Source organism: Entelurus aequoreus, linkage group LG03, assembly GCF_033978785.1.
Source record: "Entelurus aequoreus isolate RoL-2023_Sb linkage group LG03, RoL_Eaeq_v1.1, whole genome shotgun sequence".
NCBI classification, from domain to species: Eukaryota; Metazoa; Chordata; class Actinopteri; order Syngnathiformes; family Syngnathidae; genus Entelurus; species Entelurus aequoreus.
The window spans coordinates 44,796,270-44,820,034 of NC_084733.1; the positions used below are offsets into that span (position 1 = coordinate 44,796,270).

General features: G+C 43.7%; 1 protein-coding gene across 3 annotated transcripts in view; it reads right to left on the reverse strand.

The window, feature by feature from the left end:
* Window positions 1-137: 137 nt before the first annotated feature.
* Window positions 138-23,765, reverse strand: part of LOC133646490 (glutamate-rich protein 1-like) — a 34,702-nt gene continuing 11,074 nt past the window's right edge. Inside the window, exons 4-5 of one of the 3 annotated variants that reach the window (XM_062041904.1) lie at window positions 4,199-4,314; window positions 138-2,040 (exon numbers count right to left, since the gene is read on the reverse strand). In XM_062041904.1, coding sequence (XP_061897888.1) covers window positions 1,753-2,040; window positions 4,199-4,314 — 404 coding nt within the window. In that variant the 3' untranslated portion in view covers window positions 138-1,752. Of the gene's footprint in view, window positions 2,041-4,198; window positions 4,315-11,073; window positions 11,985-23,765 lie in introns of those variants that run through there. The other 2 variants (XM_062041906.1, XM_062041905.1) reach the window with 2 other exon arrangements.

Here is a 23,765-nt window from a genome sequence, read left to right on the forward strand (position 1 = left end):
CGCAAACTGGTAGTATTTGATTTTGCGTAAATCTGTACACAATAGTAACGGCGGAATTTGGAATTTACAGAATTAAAAATAAAGCAGACCTTGATGGTAAAAAAAAAGTGACCCACAGGCAACAGCAGAACAGGAAGTTTGCTGGATTTTTAAAATTTATTTCACATATACTGACATCACAATTGTCTATTATGTAATGGGTACAGCTGAAGTCAACTTTGTGTCAAGTCATACATGAGCAATAGAGAAGATCATTTTCTAAACTGTCTAGATATTCATTTTTTCTGTGCACTTAACAGTAATCCCTCATAAATAGAGGAGCATGGGGGTGAAACAGTTTGCTGCATAGAGGCGTCGCCCAAGGTCTCCCTCTCTCTGACTGTAAAGGTTGAGATCAATAGGTAAATTCAGAGCCAACAAACAAATCTGGCAGAGTCAATCAGCCAGGTGCATTACGTAACCTGCAACCCATCCCATGTTGACTCCACTCCTATGGAAGAGCACTGGCTCAACATAAAGGAGGTTCTGTGACCATTCAATAAAAAACTGTCAGACTTGAATGTAAGGACATAGATGCATCCTCTGTTTCCTCACAGCTGAACCTGTTGCTTGGAGACTAACCGTTATAAACTTGTTACAGGTAGTCTCTTTCCAGTTTTTCAACATCCAATGCTTATTCGATTATGGTCTTGTGCCTTACTTGGTTTTGACTTCAGGACGCCTGATATTGTCCCCCAACTATCACGACTAGTTACTGGTTAGTTTGGTCAGACAAGAATGTCTGTAACAATGATCCCTACAGCCTGTGGTCCTGCCCATGAAAAACTCATCATCTCAAATCAATTCGACAGACCCTGTGCTCTCCCTAAGGCACAGCACGCTTCCTCAACCACGCTCAATGCCTCGCCACAGTTCACGCCCCGTTTTATGAACTGCTACATTTTTTTGGTGATCACAAAACGGAAACATCAATGCAACACCATTGCAATCCCCCCATGGCAGTGAGACAAATGGTGGACATTGCAGGGAGAAAGGTACAATGTTTGGATGCACAGGGACTGTCTCTTAAGAGATACGCTTTAAACCAGATTAATGGTTTTGTGGTTTGCCACCTGGGTTAATCTCTATAAGGGAATGCAAGTTTAAGAATCATTGCATGTCACTATCATGTAATCCAGAAAAAAACTAATGGATGCTGCCACGTCCTGCTGTTCATCATCACCATCCAGATCTAGATACCAACAATAGGTTACTAATTGGGTTACAAAGCCAACCTACAACCTCCACATTATCCTTAATTGACAGCCCAGAGGTATTCAGCATGGGATGGGCAGCTTTAATACTGCCGGTCTTCTTGGGGAGGTGAGGCCACAGAGAGTTTTGCAAACCATCTCCACATAAATGACCCCTGCCAAGAATTAGTCCCTTTTTGCATTATCCTTATGACAAACTGCCTCTACGGTAAACATAATCAAGCCATATTGAACAATGAGAGTGCTTACACAGCAATGGCAGTAAATAACACACTACTGTCAGAGATTGTAACACATTATTTCCACCATATTGCTGAAGCTACAAAACTAGTATATCCAATTTCCTGTCAACACACAGATTGACTCATCCAGGTCCCCACACTTACATGTCATTAGAGAGCACATGGGCCTCATTTACACAATGGGCCAGCATAGCTACAATCTTCAACACACACAAGTGTGGTTACTGAGAATAAACCTGTGACTGACCAATCTTGCCTCAAACAAACTTCTGGCCAACAAATGAGGGAGGGGTGATCTCCTGGCAAGCTCCAGCCCTGCGGGTAGCATCCAGGAAGGGGGTCCTGTAGGCAGCAGTGCCCGCCATTGTGGCGTCAGTGTGTGATCCAACCCACTGCAGCACACGGCTGGAAGGTCGGTGGTAGAGAGCCAACTGCCTGGAGCTGTAACCGCACATCCCGATCCCCACGGCCCCTAAGAGCATAGCCAGGCCAGGCATGGTCTTTTCCGGTGGACGCACCACATACACATTATGGTAGGCTTGGGTCTGAAACAGAAAGAAGACAAATCATTCCAGGGAATGTTGGCCTTTATTATACAATGTTAGTTTAGTGCTAAAGAACTCTGAAAGTAATTTTTTTTTAAACATTCAGACTCTTTAGTACATTCACAACTATTATCTGGTTCAGTGAGTCCAGCGTGTGTTATAGATTTTAAAGCCTCAAAGCCTCTGCCCAACTCAGTGCACCAAAATGCCCATGAGATTCAGACTCATCTACTACCCCTTTACCACATCTTTTTTGGCAAACAAAAAACATGTTTATTTGGTGACATGGCCAATTTCCTGTGCAGACCTTTCACAACAATAAAGCGGTGAAAATAATAGATACCTCATATTTTTCCAACAGAGCTGTGTCACAGGCAGTTAAAAAGCCATTCCCGCAGCTCACTCATCCAATTCTCATTGCCATTTTGAACTTAATGGGCTGTCACAGGATTACATTTCTTCATTGTTTGTCACCAAAAAGTAATTACATGACATGAGCTCCAACAAACTGCGTCCTGTAATAACAGAATATGTAGTAGCATGGAATAACTTACTGTGTAAAGTGTAATAAATGTGCATTTTGTTGAATTTGTATAGTTGACACAGTTAAGATACAACACCAGTCAAATGGCTGAGCTTAGTGTATACTTTGTTGATGTATACTTAGCCTCAGGATAAGCCCATACATCTGCCTATAATACCACTACCTAGAAAGCAGCGATTACATCAGTCTTGTAGAACTACTCCTCTAAGGACCAGTGTAGACAAAGTATAGACTATGTAGCCTGAAATTTAAATTTAGTGTATGTGAAGGGGGTGCTTTACTTTTTGTTAAAATGATCTTAAATTACAATAAACCCAGAAGACTTCAACTCATTAGCACATCAAATAAACTACCTAAGCTTCGCTTTTGTGTTGACTTTATGAAAGGAACATAAAGCCTTTTAGAAATGGCTATTAGACATTAATTATAAATGCAACGGGGGAAAAAAAATATAACTCACCTGCAGTAATCTGATGTAGCCTGGAGTGAGTCTTGGGAGTCTAAAAAACATTTCCCCAATGTTGTGGAGGTTCGAGCAAATGCTTGGGTCTCTGAAGCTGCCCTTCCTGGACTACCAGGAGGGAAAACCCGCTGACAGAGGGTCTGCCCAGGTGCGTGTGGTCACTTCAGCCTGTGCTTAGGTATTTGGTTCAAGAAAGACTTGTCAACACTGATAATGTCTCCTTACATAACAGTCTGCAAGCAGTTGGCGTTTCTAAGGGGATTACAGGACTTGGCACAGTAGGACAAAGAAGTAAACACAGAGCAGTAAGTCAAAGTAATGTACAATACAGTATATGCTCCTGTGATACATGTTAAGAAATGGATGACCACCTTGTGAAAATGATCCGTACTTATGTTATCAAAGAAGAAATTACCTATGTAATGGCCACAAAATTACAGTATGTACTTCAACAATCTAATAAGCACCAATACCTGAGCCAAATTAATAATTCTGCCAAAGTAAACCCTAACACAACTGCTCTAACCAGTTGTTTGGACCCAGTTCTGAAAAGACAACTCTAACTCATCCCGACACAATAGCACTTCCCAGCCATGATAATTTGTTGTCCTTTTCATGAACTTCTCCCCTGGCAACAAGCTTTGGGTAAATGCACCAGAATAGAATACATGAGCTTCAGGCTCCACAGGAGGCAATGGTGCTCAAAGTCCATCATGCAACCAACATGCTGTGCTGCTATATTGAGTATAGACAGTTAGATAACTGCAACAAGTGTCAACAACCCTCTTCAGTATCAACAAGGGTCATTTGTGAGGCTAAATAGTGAAATGTAATATAATACAACACAGAATCGCGGCTTGCAGTGATTTGCAGACAGTTTGCATGTTAGTTGGGATGTTTTGCAAGCTGTTAGGTTAGCTGGCTAGTTTTAAATGTTGATAACAAGCAAAACATGACTTCCTGCAGTGTTGACATTTGGTTTGCTGGTAATTAGGGGTTAGATAAGATGGACAAGTGTTCCCAATTTTCATTCGAACAATACTCAAAAACAACACCGAGGTAAACAACAGATCGATACTGATTGGGGTGAGCAGCATTTATTTTATTGTTGTATGATACAAACGAATAAAATACATTAAAGTTATACTTACGGAATGTCTGTTGTTGTAAGGTTGTGTTGTATAAAGTTCACTTTCATTGCCTCTCTTCATGGGAAGAATGTCTGTTATCCAGTATCGGAACAATGTTGCAACCACAGTGGTTTCCTCTAGAAACAGAAAGAAAACAAAAGTGTGGTACATGAACATTACAAATCAAAACATGCAGGCGGCGTTATGTCTCTCCACGGCCACATATGTGCACAACTGTCTGCAACGGTCCAATTCAGTGGAGCACAAAAAGTGATACTGGACCACAGTCAAGTAAATCATCAGAGGAACTCAATGGTGTAGAAAAATATTCTGGAAGGAAAGCTGATTTGTACTTGCTATCAGAGCATTTCTCTGCAGGCACATGGATTATTGGAACAAACTAAGCTGCAGTGCAGTTTTAGAAAATTCTATGTTAAACTCCCATATATGTAATAAGGCAAATGTGTTTCCTGAAAATATTTTTTCTGAGGAAAAAAAAGCTAGGTCAAGAGAATGAATCTTCACATGCTAAAAAATAAAAATCATTCAGAACCCTTGGATGGCTTTGATTCATATCCTGCTTCTTAGAGCTGCATTATCAAAGAGTGAAAATAATGACTCATACAGCGTGAAAAGCATGGGCGTGTTTGGTAAGCTTTCAGGCTGTTGTGGAGCAGGTGCACATAGGGAAGGAAAGGAAGAACTACAGCAGGCTTGGCATCAGAGTGAATTCCACATGACGTCATCTTGGCCACAGTGATGAACTGAGACATGCATCACTTTGTGTCTTTTGACAGTTGAATATAATGAATGGTGTCTACGGCATGCCCTCCTTCTGTGACACATGCACAAACAAACAAACTCCCCACATGTCCCTGCTGATTCCATTATGCCGCACGATAACCAATCACACACACGGATGAAAACGTGCTTGCAGGCTTGGGGTGCCTTGGCTGAGGCAAGAGTTAAGGCAAGGTTAACAGGCTTAAACATGCGTAAGATGTGCGAACAAGTTCAAGCGCATGGATTTACAAATTGAGGGCATGTATGTGCAGGTAAAGGATGATGAGGGCACGTCAAAGCAGGGTGTTTAGCATGAGAGGCAAGCATGGGCCGACAAAGGCATGTCTGAACCTGCTGGAAATAGCCCATCAATGTCAGTGAAGAACATATAAACAAGAGAAGGCCATTCAACACCCCTATAGGCTTTACACAAATATACTTACAAACACATCATCAATTCGTCAGCATAATTTCAAAATCTTAATTGTTGACCATTGGAATACATTTTGTAAAATCCTGTGCTTGTAACCTTTTTTAAAAGTAATTTTCGGTTTCTGAAAGCAAAAGTCTGTACAAGCATGGTTGGATGAGATTGATGTGGAATAATTTAAGAGCTTGGACGTCAATCCAATCAGACAATTTTGAGATGAACTATAATTGGCGGTAGAAAATGGATGGATATAACAAGAGACTGAGCAAATGTCAGTGAACTCAGACATTACATACAGCCCTCTGTAGTTCCTTCCTTTACCTGACCTAATAAGAGTAAATGTTTTTGGTTTTGCTGCTCGAAAATGGTGCCCTGGTTCATAGCTCCACCCACAATATTTGTACACAGTAGATTCCTGCTAATCAGAAGAGTTACATCCTAAAACCACCAGCAAATAGTGAATAAACACAAGTTATTGAGATGACTAAATTGTCTATTTATGACACTGGATTATGCTGTACGCGGTGCTGGCTTGCTCCTCCCCCTTCCCCAACAGTGTGAGTTGACGTTCTCCTCTGGTTTACAGATCGATCGATCAATTTCAGATCGAACATTTAAATGAAAACGACTGTCGTAATTATCAGATTAGATTCAGCTCCAATAACCCTCTCCGTCTCGCTTCTGATTGCCATTTTTCGCCCGTGATGAAGGAAGCTAACAAGCAAAATGCATAGCACACGCCAGTTAAACATGCCTCACACATCCATCCATTTTCTACCACTTGTCCCTTTCAGGGTCGCGGGGGTGCTGGAGCCTATCCCAGCTGCATTTGGGTGACAGTTATCTTTACCAAAAAGTTGCAAATTTTTCGGGACGTATACGGTGAATTGCAGAGATTCACTATATTTGACAAGATGTGCTCATCCCTTCTTTGTGTTGGAAAAACCACAAACTAAACATTTTCCCGCAAATACAATTATCTTTTTCTTAAATTATAGAAGTTACATTTCTTTTCCAATAAACCAAAGGTCATGATTTTGAAATTATCTCAAGATGGCGGCGCGCACGGACGCAGCGGCTTACGGCTCTCCATTTCAGTGCTCTTTCCTCCTTTTCTTCTTGTTTTTTTTCCTTTTGTGCACCACCTGTACTGCAAACACCCGGTACACCCGCCAGTCACTCTTGGATATCGGGAACTCGCACGAGATATCTGTTTCGAGCGACTTTCACCACGAGCACAACATCCCAGACGACATAGTGAGAGAACCGGGCTCTCCGTGGTTTGTTGTCGGGTCTGGGAGACAGCGCAGACGGAGGAGGGAGAGGAAGCAGAAGCGTGGCCGCAGGTCCGGCGTCTTGCTTAGGAAACAACCCCACAAGCCACCTCTACCGAGCCTGTTCCTCTCCAATGCCAGATCCCTCGTACAGAAGATGGACGACCTGGAGTTACAACTCGCTGGAAACTGCTATGTTCGGGACTGTTGTGCTATGATTATCACCAAAACATGGCTTCACCCGGAAATACCCGATGCTAGCATGCAGCTAGCCGGCCGCACTCTGCTCCGCCAGGACAGAACTAAGGACTCCGGTAAGAGCAGAGGAGGGGGGCTCTGTATTTACGTGCATGAGAACTGGTGCAACAACGGGACAATCATTGAACAGCACTGTTGCCCGGACGTGGAGTACATGTCTGTTAGATGTCGGCCTTTTTTTCTCCCGAGAGAGCTGTCTGTTGTTATCATCACGGCTGTGTATATTCCACCGGACACCAAAGTAAACACAGCGCTCTCTCTTCTGCTGAACACCGTCAACGAACAACAGCGGGCCCACCCCGACGGTGTTCATATCATAGCAGGGGATTTTAATAAGGCCAATCTGAAGACTGTACTCCCTAAGTTCTACCAGCACGTGAAGTGTTCTACAAGGGGAAAGAACACCCTGGACCACGTGTATACCAACATGAAGCACGCGTACAGAGCTACACCCCTCCCCCAGCTTGGACAGTCAGACCATCTTTCCCTCCTGCTCTATCCTACCTACACCCCCATCAGACGCCAGGCCAGGCCCATCACAAAGACTATTATGACCTGGCCTGACGATGCACTCCCCAAACTTCAGGACTGCTTCCAACACACAGACTGGGACCTCTTCCAACAACAGGAGCTGGAGACAGCCACAGGAACAGTGCTGGACTACATACAGTTCTGCATCGGGAATGTGACTGTGGAAAAAACCATCCGGGTTTACCCCAACAAGAAACCCTGGATGACCAGACAGGTCCGCACACTCCTCAGGGCCCGCGACGCAGCCTTCAGGTCAGGGGACGGGGCACTGTACAGTGCTGCTAGAGCCGACCTGAAGAGAGGGATTAAAAAAGCAAAGGCGGACCACAGGAGGTGCATAGAGTCCCATCTGTCAAGCAATAACTCACGGGAGGTGTGGCGGGGCATTCATGACATCACGAACTTCAGAGGCTGCGATGTGACAACTGCGGATCAGAGTGCGACACTGGCAGAGGAGCTTAACTGTTTCTTTGCCCATTTCGAAACCCCCCAGCGTCATTCATCTGCTCCAGCCCTTCCCCTGGCCCCACCAGGCTCCGGCACCACTCCACTCACTGTACAGGAGCACAGTGTCAGACGAGTGCTCCTGGCTGTGAACCCCAGGAAGGCTGCCGGACCAGACGGAGTACCTGGAAAGGCGCTCAGGGCGTGCGCCCACCAGCTCGCTCCCCCCTTCACCAGGATCTTCAAACTCTCCCTGGCTCAGGCAGTCATCCCATCCTGCCTGAAGTCATCTACAATAATCCCGGTGCCGAAGAAGTCTCCCATCACCAGCCTGAATGATTACCGACCAGTGGCCCTCACTCCGGTAATCATGAAGTGCTTAGAGAGACTGGTTCTCCAGCACATCAAGGACCATATACCTCCAGACTTCGACCCCCACCAGTTCGCATACCGGGCGAACAGATCCACAGAGGACGCCATCGCTGTTGCTCTCCACTCTGCTCTGAACCACCTGGAGCAGCAGCAGAGCTACGTCCGGATGCTCTTTGTGGATTATAGTTCTGCCTTCAATACAATAATCCCGGACAGACTCTGCAATAAACTGGTCACTCTTGGCCTCCCCCCTCTCACAAACGCCTGGATAAGGGACTTCCTAACGGACCGACCCCAGAATGTGAGACTTAGCCCCCACCTCTCATCCTCCCGCACGCTGAGCATCGGCTCCCCACAGGGCTGTGTGCTGAGCCCCCTCCTCTACTGCCTCTACACCCATGACTGCAGTCCAGCCCACAGTGACAACCTCACCGTCAAGTTCGCTGACGATAGTCATCCCATGTGGTTGGGCTCATCTCCTGGGGTGACGAGGCTGCCTACAGGGAGGAGGTCCTGAAGCTGATGGCCTGGTCTTCGGAGAACAACCTCGCTCTCAACACCAGCAAGACCAGAGAGATCATCGTCGACTTCAGGAGGAGCAGCACCGACCCTGCCCCCTCTACATCAACGGTGAGCGTGTAGAGAGGGTCCACACCTTCAGGTACCTTGGAGTCCACATCTCTAACGACTTTTCCTGGACAGTCAACACCACATCAATCATCAAGAAGGCTCAGCAGCGGCTACACTTCCTGAGAGTCCTCGGGAAGTACAACCTGAAGCCTGACCTGCTGCTGACCTTCTACCGCTCGTCCATCGAGAGCCTGCTGACCTACTGTATTACAGTATGGTACAGCAGCTGCACTGCAGCAGACAGGGAGAGGCTGCAAAGAGTGGTCAAAACGGCTCAGTAGATCATCGGCCGCCCTCTCCCCTCTCCGATGGACATCTACACCTCCCGCTGCCTCAACAGAGCCAGTGCCATCATCAAGGACAGCACCCACCCTGGCTCTGACCTGTACCACCTGCTGCCCTCTGGGAAGCGCTACAGGTGCATTAAAACCAAGACAAACAGGCTAAAGAACAGCTTCTTCCCCAGGGCCATAACCACCCTGAACGGACTGCCCCATTGTCCCTCATAACTGCCTTCTCTTCGGTGCAATAACCCATTCCACTAACCACCCTGTTTTTTTCAGGTAGATATTCATGTATATATTCATTTCACCCACTGTACAGAGTGTACATTGGTACAGAATGTATAGAGTCACATTTGTACAGAGTGTATAGAGTGTACATTTGTACAGTGTATAGAGTCACATTTGTACAGAGTGTATAGAGTGTACATTTGTACAGAGTGTTTAGGGCAGGGGTGGGCAATTAATTTTTACCGGGGGCCGCATGAGCAACCCGAGCACTGCTGGAGGGCCACACTGACAATATTTCAATTAAATTTTGATCAAATTATTTTTGATATACCGTAAGATAGATAATAATAATAATAATATTTTCATTTAACCTAACTTATCTTTATACAAAAGCAGATGGCTTTTGATGGTTTTATTTTTAACACTTTCTTACACAACACTTCCTGATGTATATTACAATACAAAAATTTCAATTTCTGTCACTTTATCCTGCATCCTCTTTGTTGTAAAACCTTTATTTAACCAGATAAGAAAACGTTGTGAACGTAGCACGCCTGTAAGGTGATTGGCGAAGAAGGAGGAAGCGTTGCTGTTGCGGAAATGAGGAGTGAGGATTGGTTTTCCTTTTGGAAAGAACGAGATAAGTTGAGCTGTGTTAGTATAGCATGCTCAATAAAAGTTTAAAAAGTGTATCAGACTTGGTGTGCACTTCTTCTGGACGCTACAATTGATGTCAGAAGTGGGATGAAATGCCTCCCAGTTCGCCTTGCCATCAAACCTGGGAGTCTTCATTGAGGGCGGAATTCCCCCCGTGGCAAGCAGCGTGGCTGCACCTGTAAACGCTCTCTCTCTCTCTCTCTTTGCGGCGAGCTCCTCACGTGGCACGTACCTCCCGATGACGTAGCACACAAACAGTGCAGTATGCGCAAAGTTTTACTTCTGCCACCAATTGTAGCGTCCAGAAGAAGTGCACATCAAGTCTGACGCTCTTTTTAAACTTTTATTGAGCAAGCTATACTAACACAGCTCAACATATCTCGTTCCTTCCACACGCACGTCTCCTCACTCCTCATTTACGCAACTCAAGAAGACAACATCTACTTCAGCAGGTCGTTACACTATATTCTTTAAACACAGCAACGTGTGTACCACAAATAAGCACACAGCTTTACCTTTACTTGTCTTGTTGAAAACACGCCATTCGTCATCAACTTTTCTCTTTTTAGCGTCTCGGGGATAACCGGGCATCACTTGTCGCTGTGCGCCTTCCCTCACAGGACATACGCACATATAACACTTTTCAAAATAAACGCAGCACAGTTGTATTGCACGCACGACAAAGATGTTTTTTTAAATTTATTTTGTAATTTGAGATTGCCGCTGCGCGCACGAGCATACGTCCACACAGAAGTAATACAAATAACGCTTTTCAAAACAAAAGCAGCACCGTTGTATTGCACACTCGAAATAGATGCTTTTTAAAATTTATTTTGTAATTTATAATTGGCCTCACGCGGGCCGGACAGGGACGTACAAAGGGCCGGATGCGGCCCGCGGGCCGCACAATGCCCAGGTCTGCTCTAGGCACTATGCTTCTTTCTCATCATACATTGCATCATCATACATACCTTGTGTAAATGATTCCACCATAGCAAGGTGATTTTCAGCTTGTAGTTTGTGTGTTGTTGCGTCTTGTTTGCCTCGTAAAGAACTGTATTTTCTCGCACTGGTCTGGGGGCTTCGGTTTCAGATGCTGGAACAAGTTCGTTGTGCGGATGCCTTTTTGAAACAAACTTGGCACCGTGCAGTCATTTGTTCCACGCCTGTTGTCGCAAAACCAAACTACTGACAACACATTTCTTTTTTTCAAAACAAAGGTCTCGCTCTCGTTAGCATTCCCCATGTTTTGCTACGTGAGCCAATAAGGAAATAAGGGGACGGCGCAAGCTACTGAAGCTGCTGAGAGGCAAGTGTGACGGAGCAAGAGGAGAAAAAAAAATAGATTTTTTAAAATCGTCTGTAACAAAAAACTTGAATATATCGATAACATTTATATATCGCCCAGGCCTAATCTCTAGGTTTCCAAAAGGTGTGTTATCCAACAAATGCAATCAAATTCACACATGTGCAAAGCAACATCAGACCAGATGATCGTAGAATAATACAACAATGTTCAAAGCTCTACACTTACAATCTAATTTATAGATTTCTAATGTAATCTGCGAAAAATCTGCTACCTCAGCAACTATCCTCACATCCTCTCCCATCCTCCTTTTGTTTTTGGTAAGTGAACTCCAGAGCAGACGCCCGAGGCATCAAGCCCATTGAGAGCAGCTTCTCTTTGTGCCGCTTCTTCTTCAGTTTCCTCTTCTTGTTCCGGCTAATGAGCACTGCTTCCTCATCAGCTGGCATATCATTCTGACCAATGCGAGAATCTTTGATTGGAGCCACTCCATCTTTGCACAAGTCTCCTTTAAGATTCCGTCTCTTTTTTCTTCTTTTCCTTCTTTTTTTCTGTTCATCTGCTTCTACATCTTGGTTCGGTTTTTCACTGAACTCCTGTACGTCATGTTCTGTAGGTAACATGAAAAAAACAACATTTCTATTAATATTTGCAGAGTGTACTTTTGTTTTGATTTATATGCCAAATTGTGGTTGATTAAAAATATACATCAAATAAGAGACTTTACATAGGTAGTAGATTAAGAAAAAGTCAAAAAGTGACTATGAGAATGTTACACATTAAAATAAAATCACATAACATTACATATAGGGATGTTCCGATTAGGGTTTTGTGCTGCTAATTCTGATACCGATCTTCCATTAATGAGATCTGTCAATACCAGTCACATGTATTAACTGTAAACTTTTCTATGTATTTACGATGAGTGCTACTAACAGTTTAACAATATCAACACAATATTTAAACCATTTCTTTATTTTCTTTTATTACATACAATTATTTGAGCAAAACAAAGTCAATAGTGCACAATAACTAACCAAAAGCAAAATTTATGATCCATTACTTATTTAATTCATAGTTGATATTTTATCCTCTCTCTAGGGAGGTGCAGTGAGGTGTCGGGGAGGGCCTGCAAGACAAGGGATTTCCAGTATCAATGTCTTTTTTCATTCTTCAACGATACACAACCCAACTGCTAAATTTACAGTTATGGTTGAAGTTTATTTCGAACATGCACACAGTAGCAGCAGTGCTCGAATCAATCGAGAAAGTATACAGACATTCAGTTTACCGGTAATGAGGATATAAATATATACTGTCAAGTTCTCATTAGGATATGAATTCAGAGGGTGTGTGAACTTTTTTTTTTGTCTCTTAGACCGGGCGTGACAAAAAATAATTAAGAACTACTGATCTAAATTGGCCCGAGTGTGTGAATGTGAGTATGAACGTTGTCTGATTATCTGAGTTGGCCCTGTGATGAGGTGGCGACTTGTCCCAGGATCTAACCTGTTTTCCGCCCGTGTGCAGCTGGGAGAGGCTCCAGCCCCCTCGCTACCCCGAAAGTGACAAGTGGTAGGAAATGGATGGATGGATGATCTACGTGGAGGACATATACAGTAGTACATAGACGTTGACCCTTTACTTGAGTTATTAAAAGTATATCAGGTGTGGTGTTACACTCAAGTATTTGTATTTACACATTCCCATCTCCTAAAGAATGCAGCAGACATGAAGATGAATTACCATTTTTTTGTTCCAAAGATGTTCCTGTGTGAAGCTAACATTATGGCTTTATTATGGGTTCTGTGGTGGGGGGGAGGGTTATTCTTTCGTGGCACATGTGTGGCACCCCCTATCAGGTGTGCTTTGATTGATTGATTGATTGAGACTTTTATTAGTAGGTTGCACAGTGAAGTACATATTCCGTACAATTGACCACTAAATGGTAACACCCGAATAAGTTTTTCAACTTGTTTAAGTCGGGGTCCACTTAAATTGATTCATGATACAGATATATACTATCATATATACTATCATCATAATACAGTCATCACACAAGATAATCACATTGAATTATTTACATTATTTACAATCAGGGGTGTGGGGGGGGGGGGGGTATGGACATCAAGTAGTGGACATAGAGAGAGAGAGAGAGAGAGAGAGAGATCAGAAGGCATAAGAAAAAGAAAAAGTATCTGCATTTGATTGTTTACATTTGATTATTTGCAATCCGGGGAGGGTGTTAGTTTCGGGTTGTAGCTGCCTGGAGGTGAACTTTTATTGCAGTTTTGAAGGAGGATAGAGATGCCCTTTCTTTTATACCTGTTGGGAGCGCATTCCACATTGATGTGGCATAGAAAGACAATGAGTTAAGACCTTTGTTAGTTCGGAATCTGGGTTTAACGTGGTTAGTGGAGCACCCCCTGGTGTTGTGGTTATGGCGGTCATTTACGTTAAGGAAGTAGTTTGACATGTACTTCGGTATCAGGGAGGTGTAGCGGATTTTATAGACTAGGCTCAGTGCAAGTTGTTTAACTCTGTCCTCCACCTTGAGCCAGCCCACTTTAGAGAAGTGGGTAGGAGTGAGGTGGGATCTGGGGTGGAGGTCTAGAAGTAACCTGACTAGCTTGTTCTGAGATGTTTGGAGTTTAGATTTGAGGGTTTTGGAGGTGCTAGGGTACCAGGAGGTGCATGCGTAATCGAAAAAGGGTTGAACGAGAGTTCCCGCCAGAATCCTCAAGGTGCTTTTGTTGACCAGAGAGGAAATTCTGTAGAGAAATCTCGTTCGTTGGTTAACCTTTTTGATTACCTTGGTTGCCATTTTATCACAGGAAAGGTTAGCCTCTAGAATGGAACCTAGGTAGGTGACCTCATCTTTCCTGGTGATGACACTGTCACCTACTTTTATGGTGAAGTCATTGACTCTCTTAAGTTTGATGTGGGACCCAAACAGGATGGATTCTGTTTTACCCAAGTGGATGGATAGCTTGTTGTCAGCGAGCCAGGTGCAAGTTCTACAGAGCTCAGCACTGAGGATTTTCTCCACCTGTGACTTGTCCTTGCCGGATACCAGCAAGGCAGAGTCATCCGCAAACAAAAACAATTCACAGTTGCATGCCGATGACATGTCGTTTATGTATATTAGGAACAGTAAAGGTCCCAATATACTGCCTTGGGGGACTCCACAGCTCACCGAGAGGGGGGGGGACACGGTGCCGTTCACCTCTACCACCCGCTCCCTCCCCTCCAAGTAAGATTGCATCCAGCTCCAAGAGGTTTTGTTAAATCCGATTGCTCTGAGCTTATCCAACAGTATAGCGTGGTTAACGGTGTCAAAGGCCTTCTGAAGGTTCAGCATGACCATGCCGCAGTATTTGCCCGCGTCCACCTCATGTTTGATGTGGTCGGTCAGATAGAGAAGGCATGTGTCAGTGGAGTGGTTAGTTCTGAAGCCGGATTGGAATTTCTACATGGTTTATTAGTGGCAAGGTAACTATCGACCTGTTCATAAACTATTTTCTCCATTACTTTCGAAATGGAGCTGAGAATAGAAACAGGTCGGTAGTTGCCAGGTTCCAATTTGCTTCCTTTTTTAAAGAGGGGAGTTACTCTTGCTATCTTAAAATCTTTTGGTACTTGGCCTTGTGTAATTGATAGGTTTATTATGTGCGTGATGATCGGGGCAATGATGGAGGCAGAGTCCCTGAGGAATCTGGAGGGAATATTATCAAGGCCGGTGGCCTTGTTAGGGTGGAGCGCGCTCAATTTTTTAAACACCTCATCAGCTGTGACCATTTCTAATTTGAAATCATCGTTGGATACTCCTAGCTTTCTGTAGAAGGCTTTAATGTGTTCTACACCAAAGCGACCAGAGTGGTGGGACAGCTTGTTGACAAGAGTTGCAGCTATGCTGGTGAAAAAGATGTTAAGTCTGCTAGCTAACTCCATTTTGTCTGTAATGAGGGAGTCACCCTCCTTGATGCTGATGTTGGTGAGTCTTGTTTTAAGTTTCTGGCTGCAACCAGGAAGCTGGTTGTTGAGAATTTTCCAGAGCTCACATGGCTTATTCGTGTTTTCCTCTATTTTGTCGTTAATGTAATTTTTTTTTAAGGATTTAGTCAGGTTGGTTGACTTATTTCTTAATTTATTGCATTGCTTTTTGAGAGTTGAAAGGAGTAATTTGAGGTTGATATTATTGGGTTGTTTATCTACTTCTGTTTTACATTTTTGGTATTCAGAGTATTTCCTGTCTCTGTCTTTTATGGCAGCTAATAGGTCCGGATTCATCCATGGTTCCGAGCGGGCTTTGATCCTGACTGTTTTCACGGGAGCCATGTCATTTAGTATCTTTAGGAACGCCGTTTTGAAGCGATCCCAAGCGACATCGACCAGGTTGCTCGCGAGCACAGGGGACCAGTCCCACTCATCTAATTTTAAATTGAAATTGTCATTGGAGTATTTTTTGAGGGATCTGGATTGGGCTGTTATGTGGCCATTGGCTTTAGGTTTGGCTATTTTACGGGTGCAGAAGGTTAGATAGTGGTCGCTAAGACCACAGATCATGACCCCACTATTTTTTATTTTATGCCGGTCTGAAGTGAGAATGAGATCTATGGTTGATTGGGTGGAATCACACACCCTTGTGGGTAGCGCTATTAGCTGGGAAAGACCGTGCAGATTACAAAACTTGCTGAAGGATCTGAAGACAGGCGCATCTTTGCGTTGAATATCTGTGTTCAGATCCCCAGTTATAATTTTCTCCATGTTGTCTGTCCCCGCCAAGCATTCTTCCAAAGCCCCATAGAAATCACTCTGATTAGGGGGTCTATAAACAGTCCCTATTAGTACCGGCTTAGCATTTTTAAATTTGATTTCCGCCCACACAGATTCCAGGTCATTGTGGTTAAGATCAGTGCGAGTTATGTATTTAATATCCTGGTGAATATACATACAAACGCCCCCACCGTGTTTATTCCTATCCTTTCTGATAACCGAAAAGTTTTGTATTTCTATCTCTGAGTCAGAAATACTTTGATCAAATTTGGTTTCAGAGAAACACAAGATTTTTACCTTCGTGTTGAGGAACATTTCTCTGATTTGGTCGAGTTTGGCTCCAGAGAGGCTGTTCACATTAAGGTGGATGATGTGTAGTCCACTGGAACCAAAAAGAGCATCAGAGTCTGCTGTGTTGTGGTACTGACCAGAAAAATTGTTGGTTATTATTGCGGTTGCAGGTGAAGAGCAAGGAGAGAGAGGAGAGAGAGAGAGAGGCATATTGATCGTCCTCCAGGTGAAGGGGGAGGGAGAGAAAGGGGGAGGGGAGGGAGAGGGAGGAGGAGGCCAGGTAGTGTTGCTTGGGGATGGGTTGGGTTTCCTTTTGGCGGGCTTTTTTGAAGACAAAGAGAACGAGAATAACGAAAATGTTTGTGTAAAGGCGCCTCTAAATCCTGTGTATGCCGCGTCCTCGACCGTCCGGGACCCGGGAGAGGTCGCGTGGACCCCCGCCATCTCGTGCAGTTCCCCGCAATCACCGATGTCTGGGTCGCCGTCCACCTCAGCCGCCGCGTCGTTCACCGCCGCTGAGTCGCTGCCTTCTCTGATGACCGGGTCGTCCTCCACCGCCGCCGCCGAGCCTCCGAGCCTCCAACCGTGTCGATGAACGGGGCGATGTCCTCCGCCGAGCCGCCGACCGCTGGAGCACAGGTGAGCTTGAGCTGAGATGAGCCGGTAGCCGTAGCATTGCTAGTCTTCGCCAGTCGGGACAACATTAACCGTGTTGTTGCAGGTCCAGGGTTGAGTTCAGTGTCTCCTGATAGTAGAAGTAATAGTAGTATTATTGACTTTCTGTCTATCCTTCCAGTCAGGGGCATGCATGTTCACTTTGCCTCGATGTGCAGACAAGCACGATGCTAACACGTTAGCTCCAAAGCCAAGGTGCTTCGCCGATGTATTGTCGTGGAGATAAAAGTCACTGTGTATGTCCATTTCGCGTTCTCGACTCTCATTTTCAAGAGGGTAGAGTATCCGAGGAGGTTTAAAATATAAATCCGTGATCCACAGTAGAAAAAGGAGGAAGTGTGGGATAATCCGAGCAGTTGTTTGGATTCCCGATCGGGAGCGAAAGAGGGTGCGACCGCTCATCTCGGCGTCTCTGAACGTAGTGGCTTAGCGTTGTATTTCGATCTTCCCATACTGCCACCACTCTGAGCGGGGCTTGAACCCATGTCACCCGAATGAAAGGTAAGTCAGTGTGCTAGCCACTAGGCCAAAAACACGAGTTGCTAACCCAGTAGCCAGAACATACTGTGAAGGTGTCAGGAAGTGAAGTTTGTCAAGGTACACATAGCAAAGTCATACTGGCTAGCCTCCGTTACACTAAAACATGCTTGCGTACATGAAATACAGATATTTTTTAAAGGCCTACTGAAACCCACTACTACCGACCACGCAGTCTGATAGTTTATATATCAATGATGAAATCTTAACATTGCAACACATGCCAATACGGCGGGTTAGATTAGTAAAGTGCAATTTTAAATTTCCCGCGAAATATCCTGCTGAAAACGTCTCGGTATGATGACGTTTGCGCATGACGTCACGGATTGTAGCGGACATTTTGGGACACCATTGTGGCCAGCTATTAAGTCGTCTGTTTTCATTGCAAAATTCCACAGTATTCTGGACATCTGTGTTGGTGAATCTTTTGCCATTTGTTTAATGAACAATGAAGACAGCAAAGAAGAAAGCTATAGGTGGGAAGTGGTGCATTAGCGGCCGGCTGCAGCAACACAAACACGTAGCCGGTGTTTCATTGTTTACATTCCCGACAGTCAAGCTTTACCATTGGCCTGTAGAGAACTGGGACAACAGAGACTCTTACCAGGAGGACTTTGAGTTGGATACACGCTACCGTGAGTACGCAGCTGCGGCTTCCAAACATTTGATCGCTTGCCCGTACGTGCGTGCCGCTATGTGCATGTCACGTACGTAACTTTGGGGAAATATATGTGCTGTATGAACTTTGGGGAGGTGAACGGTACTTTGGGCTGTGGGACTGAGTGTGTTGTGCGGGTGTTTGATTTGTATTGGCGGGTTATATGGACTGGAGGGGGGAGGTGTTTGTTATGCGGGATTAATTTGTGGCATATTAAATATAAGCCTGGTTGTGTTGTGGCTAATAGAGTATATATATATATATATGTCTTGTGTTTATTTACTGTTTTAGTCATTCCCAGCTGAATATCAGGTCCCACCCGCCTCTCACAGCATCTTCCCTATCTGAATCGCTTCCACTGCCCTCTAATCCTTCACTCTCACTTTCCTCATCCACAAATCTTTCATCCTCGCTCAAATTAATGGGGTTATCGCCGCTTTCTCGGTCCGAATCGCTCTCGCTGCTTGTGGCCATGATTGTAAACAATGAGCAGATGTGAGGAGCTCCACAACCTGTGACGTCACGCTACGTCCGGTACAGGCAAGGCTTTTTTATCAGCGACCAAAAGTTGCAAACTTTATCGTCGATGTTCTCTACTAAATCCTTTCAGCAAAAATATGGCAATATCGCGAAATGATCAAGTATGACACATAGAATGGACCTGCTATCCCTGTTTAAATAAGAAAATCTCATTTCAGTAGGCATTTAAGTTTTATAATCATTAGACCAGTACTACTTTAATAGTGGGACGGGCAAGATAAGGTGTTGGGGAGCGTGTGAGAAAACAATACACAAGTCTTCAGCTAGGTGGCATGTAGGTGCTGGTGCCAGCAACTCAGAGTGGTTAGTACATAATATACGTAGATAAATAAATAAATACATATCAAGTTCTTAATTGTATTTTAATTTTGGGTGGGGAGGGACATGACAAAATATTATTGAGAAGCACTGCTCGAGACTCTTACTTTCACGTTAGCCGCTGTCAACTGGGGGGCAAAAAGTGTGATTAGCATTAAAAGGCATTATTTGGCAATGGCGATCACATACTTTTTCACAAAAATCGGAAAATACTGATTGGTGGCCGATCGATCTGCACATCCCTAGTAAGAAGTAAGGATAATAAACACTCACTCAGAAGATTAGTGCTGTAACCTATGCTTCATTATGAATATTTCATTTTACTGATAATGTCTAACTGATAGAACTCACACCCTCTAGTCACAACAATAGGTATGTCTAAACAAGCTAATGACATTTAATACAGGACTGCTCCAAAAATGTTACCTTCATAAAGATAAAGTCGTTTTGATTGTCAAGGTCGGTTAATTTTATTGTTTACTAAAACTAATGTCTTTGCGAATACATGTATTTTAAGGGTACATTTATACAAGAACAAAACATTTTCAAACAGACCTGCTAACAAAAAGACACTAAATTTGAATGTTTTTAAATCCAAAAGTTAATTTCTATTGCAGGCGGTTGAGTTGAGAGGTTGATCATCTGAGTTATGGGAGCACAGTGTCTCCATTGGTCACAGTAAATGTACACTTTGTGATGGAGGAACACCATTATCTTAAGCAGTATTCATGATAAATGAAAGTCCAGTTTTGGAAAAGATGCGTCTTTTGTTCAGATGGGAAAGCCTGTGTTTTAAAAAATTAAGAGACACTAGTTTGCCAATTTAGTCCTCAAAGCTAAGGAGCCAATACAATTTCTAACGTACAAACAGCACCGAAGCCAGCTAATCTTCTCCAGTTGAGATCAAACAAATAATGTCAAGTGGGGATCAGCATTAAGGAAGATGATGAATACAGAAATGTGTAAAGAGCCAACACTGTAATTAAAATTTGACCATTCTGGCAATTCATGAAAAGATGGCACCACAAGATGACACACATTGAGGGAAAAAAAACTATACATTTTTGTTTGGAGGAAACCAGACACTGCTCATCACCAGGCCAATACCAACCCTACAGCGAATCATGGTGGTGGCAGCATCATGCTGTGGGGATGTGTTTCAGCGCTTACCATCCAACCTAATGGAGCTTGAGAGGTACTGCAAAGAGGAATGGGCGAAACTGCCCAAAGACAGGTGTGCCAAGCTTGTGGCATTGTATTCAAAAAGAAGTGAAGCTGTAATTGCTGCCAAAGGTGCATTATAAAGTATTGAGCAAATGCTGTGAATACTGAAGTACATGACATATTTTTAAAACAACTTTTTCACATTGTCATTATCGGGTATTGCTTGGATTTACATGACGTCACATCCAGCTCATTAAATATGCATGGTGGTCGAGCCAGCGTCTGTTCTCAATGGTTACTAGGCACCATGTAGCCTTTTTTGAAGAAAAATGCCTTATGGAAGTATTATTGTCGCAAAATTATTTGCAGTTTTTTTTCATAGTTTGGACGGGGGTGCGACTTATACTCAGGAGTGACTTATGTGTGAAATTATTAACACATTACCGTAAAATATCAAATAATATTATTTAGCTCATTCACGTAAGAGACTAGATGTATAAGATTTCTTTGGATTTAGCGATTAGGAGTGACAGACTGTTTGGTAAACGTATAGCATGTTCTATATGTTATAGTTATTTGAATGACTCTTACCATAATATGTTACGTTAACATACCAGGCACGTTCTCAGTTGGTTATTTATGCGTCATATAACGTACACTTATTCAGCCTGTTGTTCACTATTCTTTATTTATTTTAAATTGCCTTTCAAATGTCTATTCTTGGTGTTGGGTTTTATCAAATAAATTCCCCAAAAAAATGCGACGTATACTCCAGTGCGACTCATATGTTTTTTTCCTTCTTTATTACGCATTTTCGGCCGGTGCGACTTATACTCCGGAGCGACTTATACTCCGGATCGATTTATACTCCGGAGCGACTTATACTCTGAAAAATAAGGTACATGTGTTTGAGATCCGCGTAGGTGTGTTTTAAGTTGTCTGTCTGTCCCTAATCAGATGGAACACTCAATAGGCTGTCTACTTACACAAGATTTTTGCGACAATTCTGCCGTGTAAGATTTGAGCGAGCACATCGAGATTCGTGAGTGTGTAATACAAGGTTTGCGCGCACACTCAGAAGCGTATGTGTGTAATACAATCTGTGCATGAGTATATATGATCTGTGAGAAACAAGAACCCTCTATTGGCTGTCTTTTTTTACACGTGACTTTTGCAACATTTCTGCTGTGTAAGATGTGAGCGAGTGTATCCAGATTCGTGAGTGTGTAATATAACGTGTGCGCGCGCATTCAGAAGTGTGTGCGTGTAATACAATCATGTGCGTATCTGAGGCAGTGCTGTACGCTTAGCTTTTTCACATGTAGCACCGGTACTACGAAATGAAAAAAATTAGTAGCACAGATTTTTTTTTTGTAGCACAGACTTTTTTTTTGTAGCAATATTAAATGTCTTAAATATTAAAATGTCATTATTAACACTCAAACAAGGTACACATGTGCATACATATAACACAATGCCATCATAAGGCCTACCGTAACGCTCAATTAACAGAGAAAATCCCTAAACTGTGCTAGCAAAGTCGATAACACGAGTGTAGGGCTGGGCGATATGGATCAAAACTCATATCCCAATATACACTGATCAAAAAAATTAAAGGAACACTTTGAAAACACATCAGATTTCAATGGTGACATTTTTTTTCGGATATCTATACTGATATGGACAGTTTAATGTCTCAGGAACAAAAGGATGGCACATCTTTTGATGGAAAAAAAAGTTTTCAGCCTACAGAGGGCTCAGTATATAGACACCCCAAAAATCAAAGTGAAAAAATAATGTGGCAGGCTCGTCCATTTTGCTTAAATTCAATTTCTGCAACTCAAAATGATTTTCAATATCTTGTGTGGCCCCCACGTGCTCGTATGCATGCTTGACAACGTCGCGGCATGCTCCTAATGAGACGACGGATGGTGTCTTGTGGGTTGTCCTCCCAGATCTGTCTAAGGGCATCAGTGAGCTCTTGTAAAGTCTGGGGAGCAACCTGGCGGCGTCTGATGGACCGAAACATTATGTCCCAGGGGTGTTCTATCGGGTTTAGATCAGGTGATCGTGAGGGCCATTCAATTGTGTCAATTCCTTCATCCTCCAGATACTGTCTGCATACTCTTGCCACATGAGGCCGGGCATTGTCGTGGACCAGGAGGAACCCAGGATCTACTGCACCAGCGTAGGGTCTGACCATGGGTGCAAGGATTTCATCCCGATACCTAATGGCAGTCAGACTGCCGTTCTCTAGCCTGTAGAGGTCTGTTCGTCCCTCCATGGAAATGCCTCCCCAGACCATCACTGACCCACCACCGAACGGGTCATGCTGAATGATGTTGCAGGCAGCATAGCGCTCTCCTTGGCTTCTCCAGACCCTTTCACGTCTATCACAGGTGCTCAGGGTAAACCTGCTCTCATCTGTGAAAAGCACAGGGCGCCACTGGCGGACTTGCCAATTCTGGTGTTCTATGGCAAATGCCAATCGAGCTCCACGGTTCTGAGCAGTGAGCACAGGGCACACTACAGGACGTCGTGCCCTGAGGCCAACCTTGTGAAGTCTGTTTCTGACTGTTTGGGCAGAGACATTCACACCAGTAGCCTGCTGGAGGTCATTCTGTAGGGCTCGAGCAGTGCTCAACTTGTTCCTCCTTGCACAAAGCAGCAGATATCGGTCCTGCTGATGGGATGAGGACTGTCTACGGCCCTGTCCAGCTCTCCTAGAGTAACTGCCTGTCTCCTGGAATCTCCTCCATGCTCTGGAGATTGTACTGGGAGACACATCAAATCTTCTTGCAACAACATGCATGGATGTGCCATCCTGGAGGAGTAGGACAATCTGCGCAACTTCAGGAGGGTTAAGAAATCGCCTCATGCTCCCAGTCATGATAATGACTCTAGCTAAAGCCAACACTTGTGGAAAAACAGTTAAAAAAGATCAAGAGGGAGGAACTTGAAATGGCCTCCACCTGCAAAACCAGTCCTGTTTTGGGGGCCATCTCGTTGTTGCCTCTCTAGTGCACCTGTTGTTAATTCCATCAACACCAATGCAGCTGAAACTGATTAACAACCCCCTCTGCCACGTACCTGACCAAAACCTTATCAGAAAAGTGCAATTGAATTCATGCCATACCCTGATAAAAAAAACTGTGCCTTTAATTTTTTTGAGCAGTGTAGTTTGGCCCATTAACTAACACATATATGAAAATATTCATTGACATAAATAAATATCTCCACCACCATGCCTTGATTTTCAATTTTCAGGATCGATAGGGATCCCAAATACACACAAACAGGTACCAACAAATAAGAAAAGTAAGTTTAATATGATTCCAACTTCAGAGTTGTTTGGAGATAAGAAAAAAGAAAAATCTTTTAAAATAATATAAAAAAAGTCAAATATAATCTCCACTCTTTTTAATAAACATT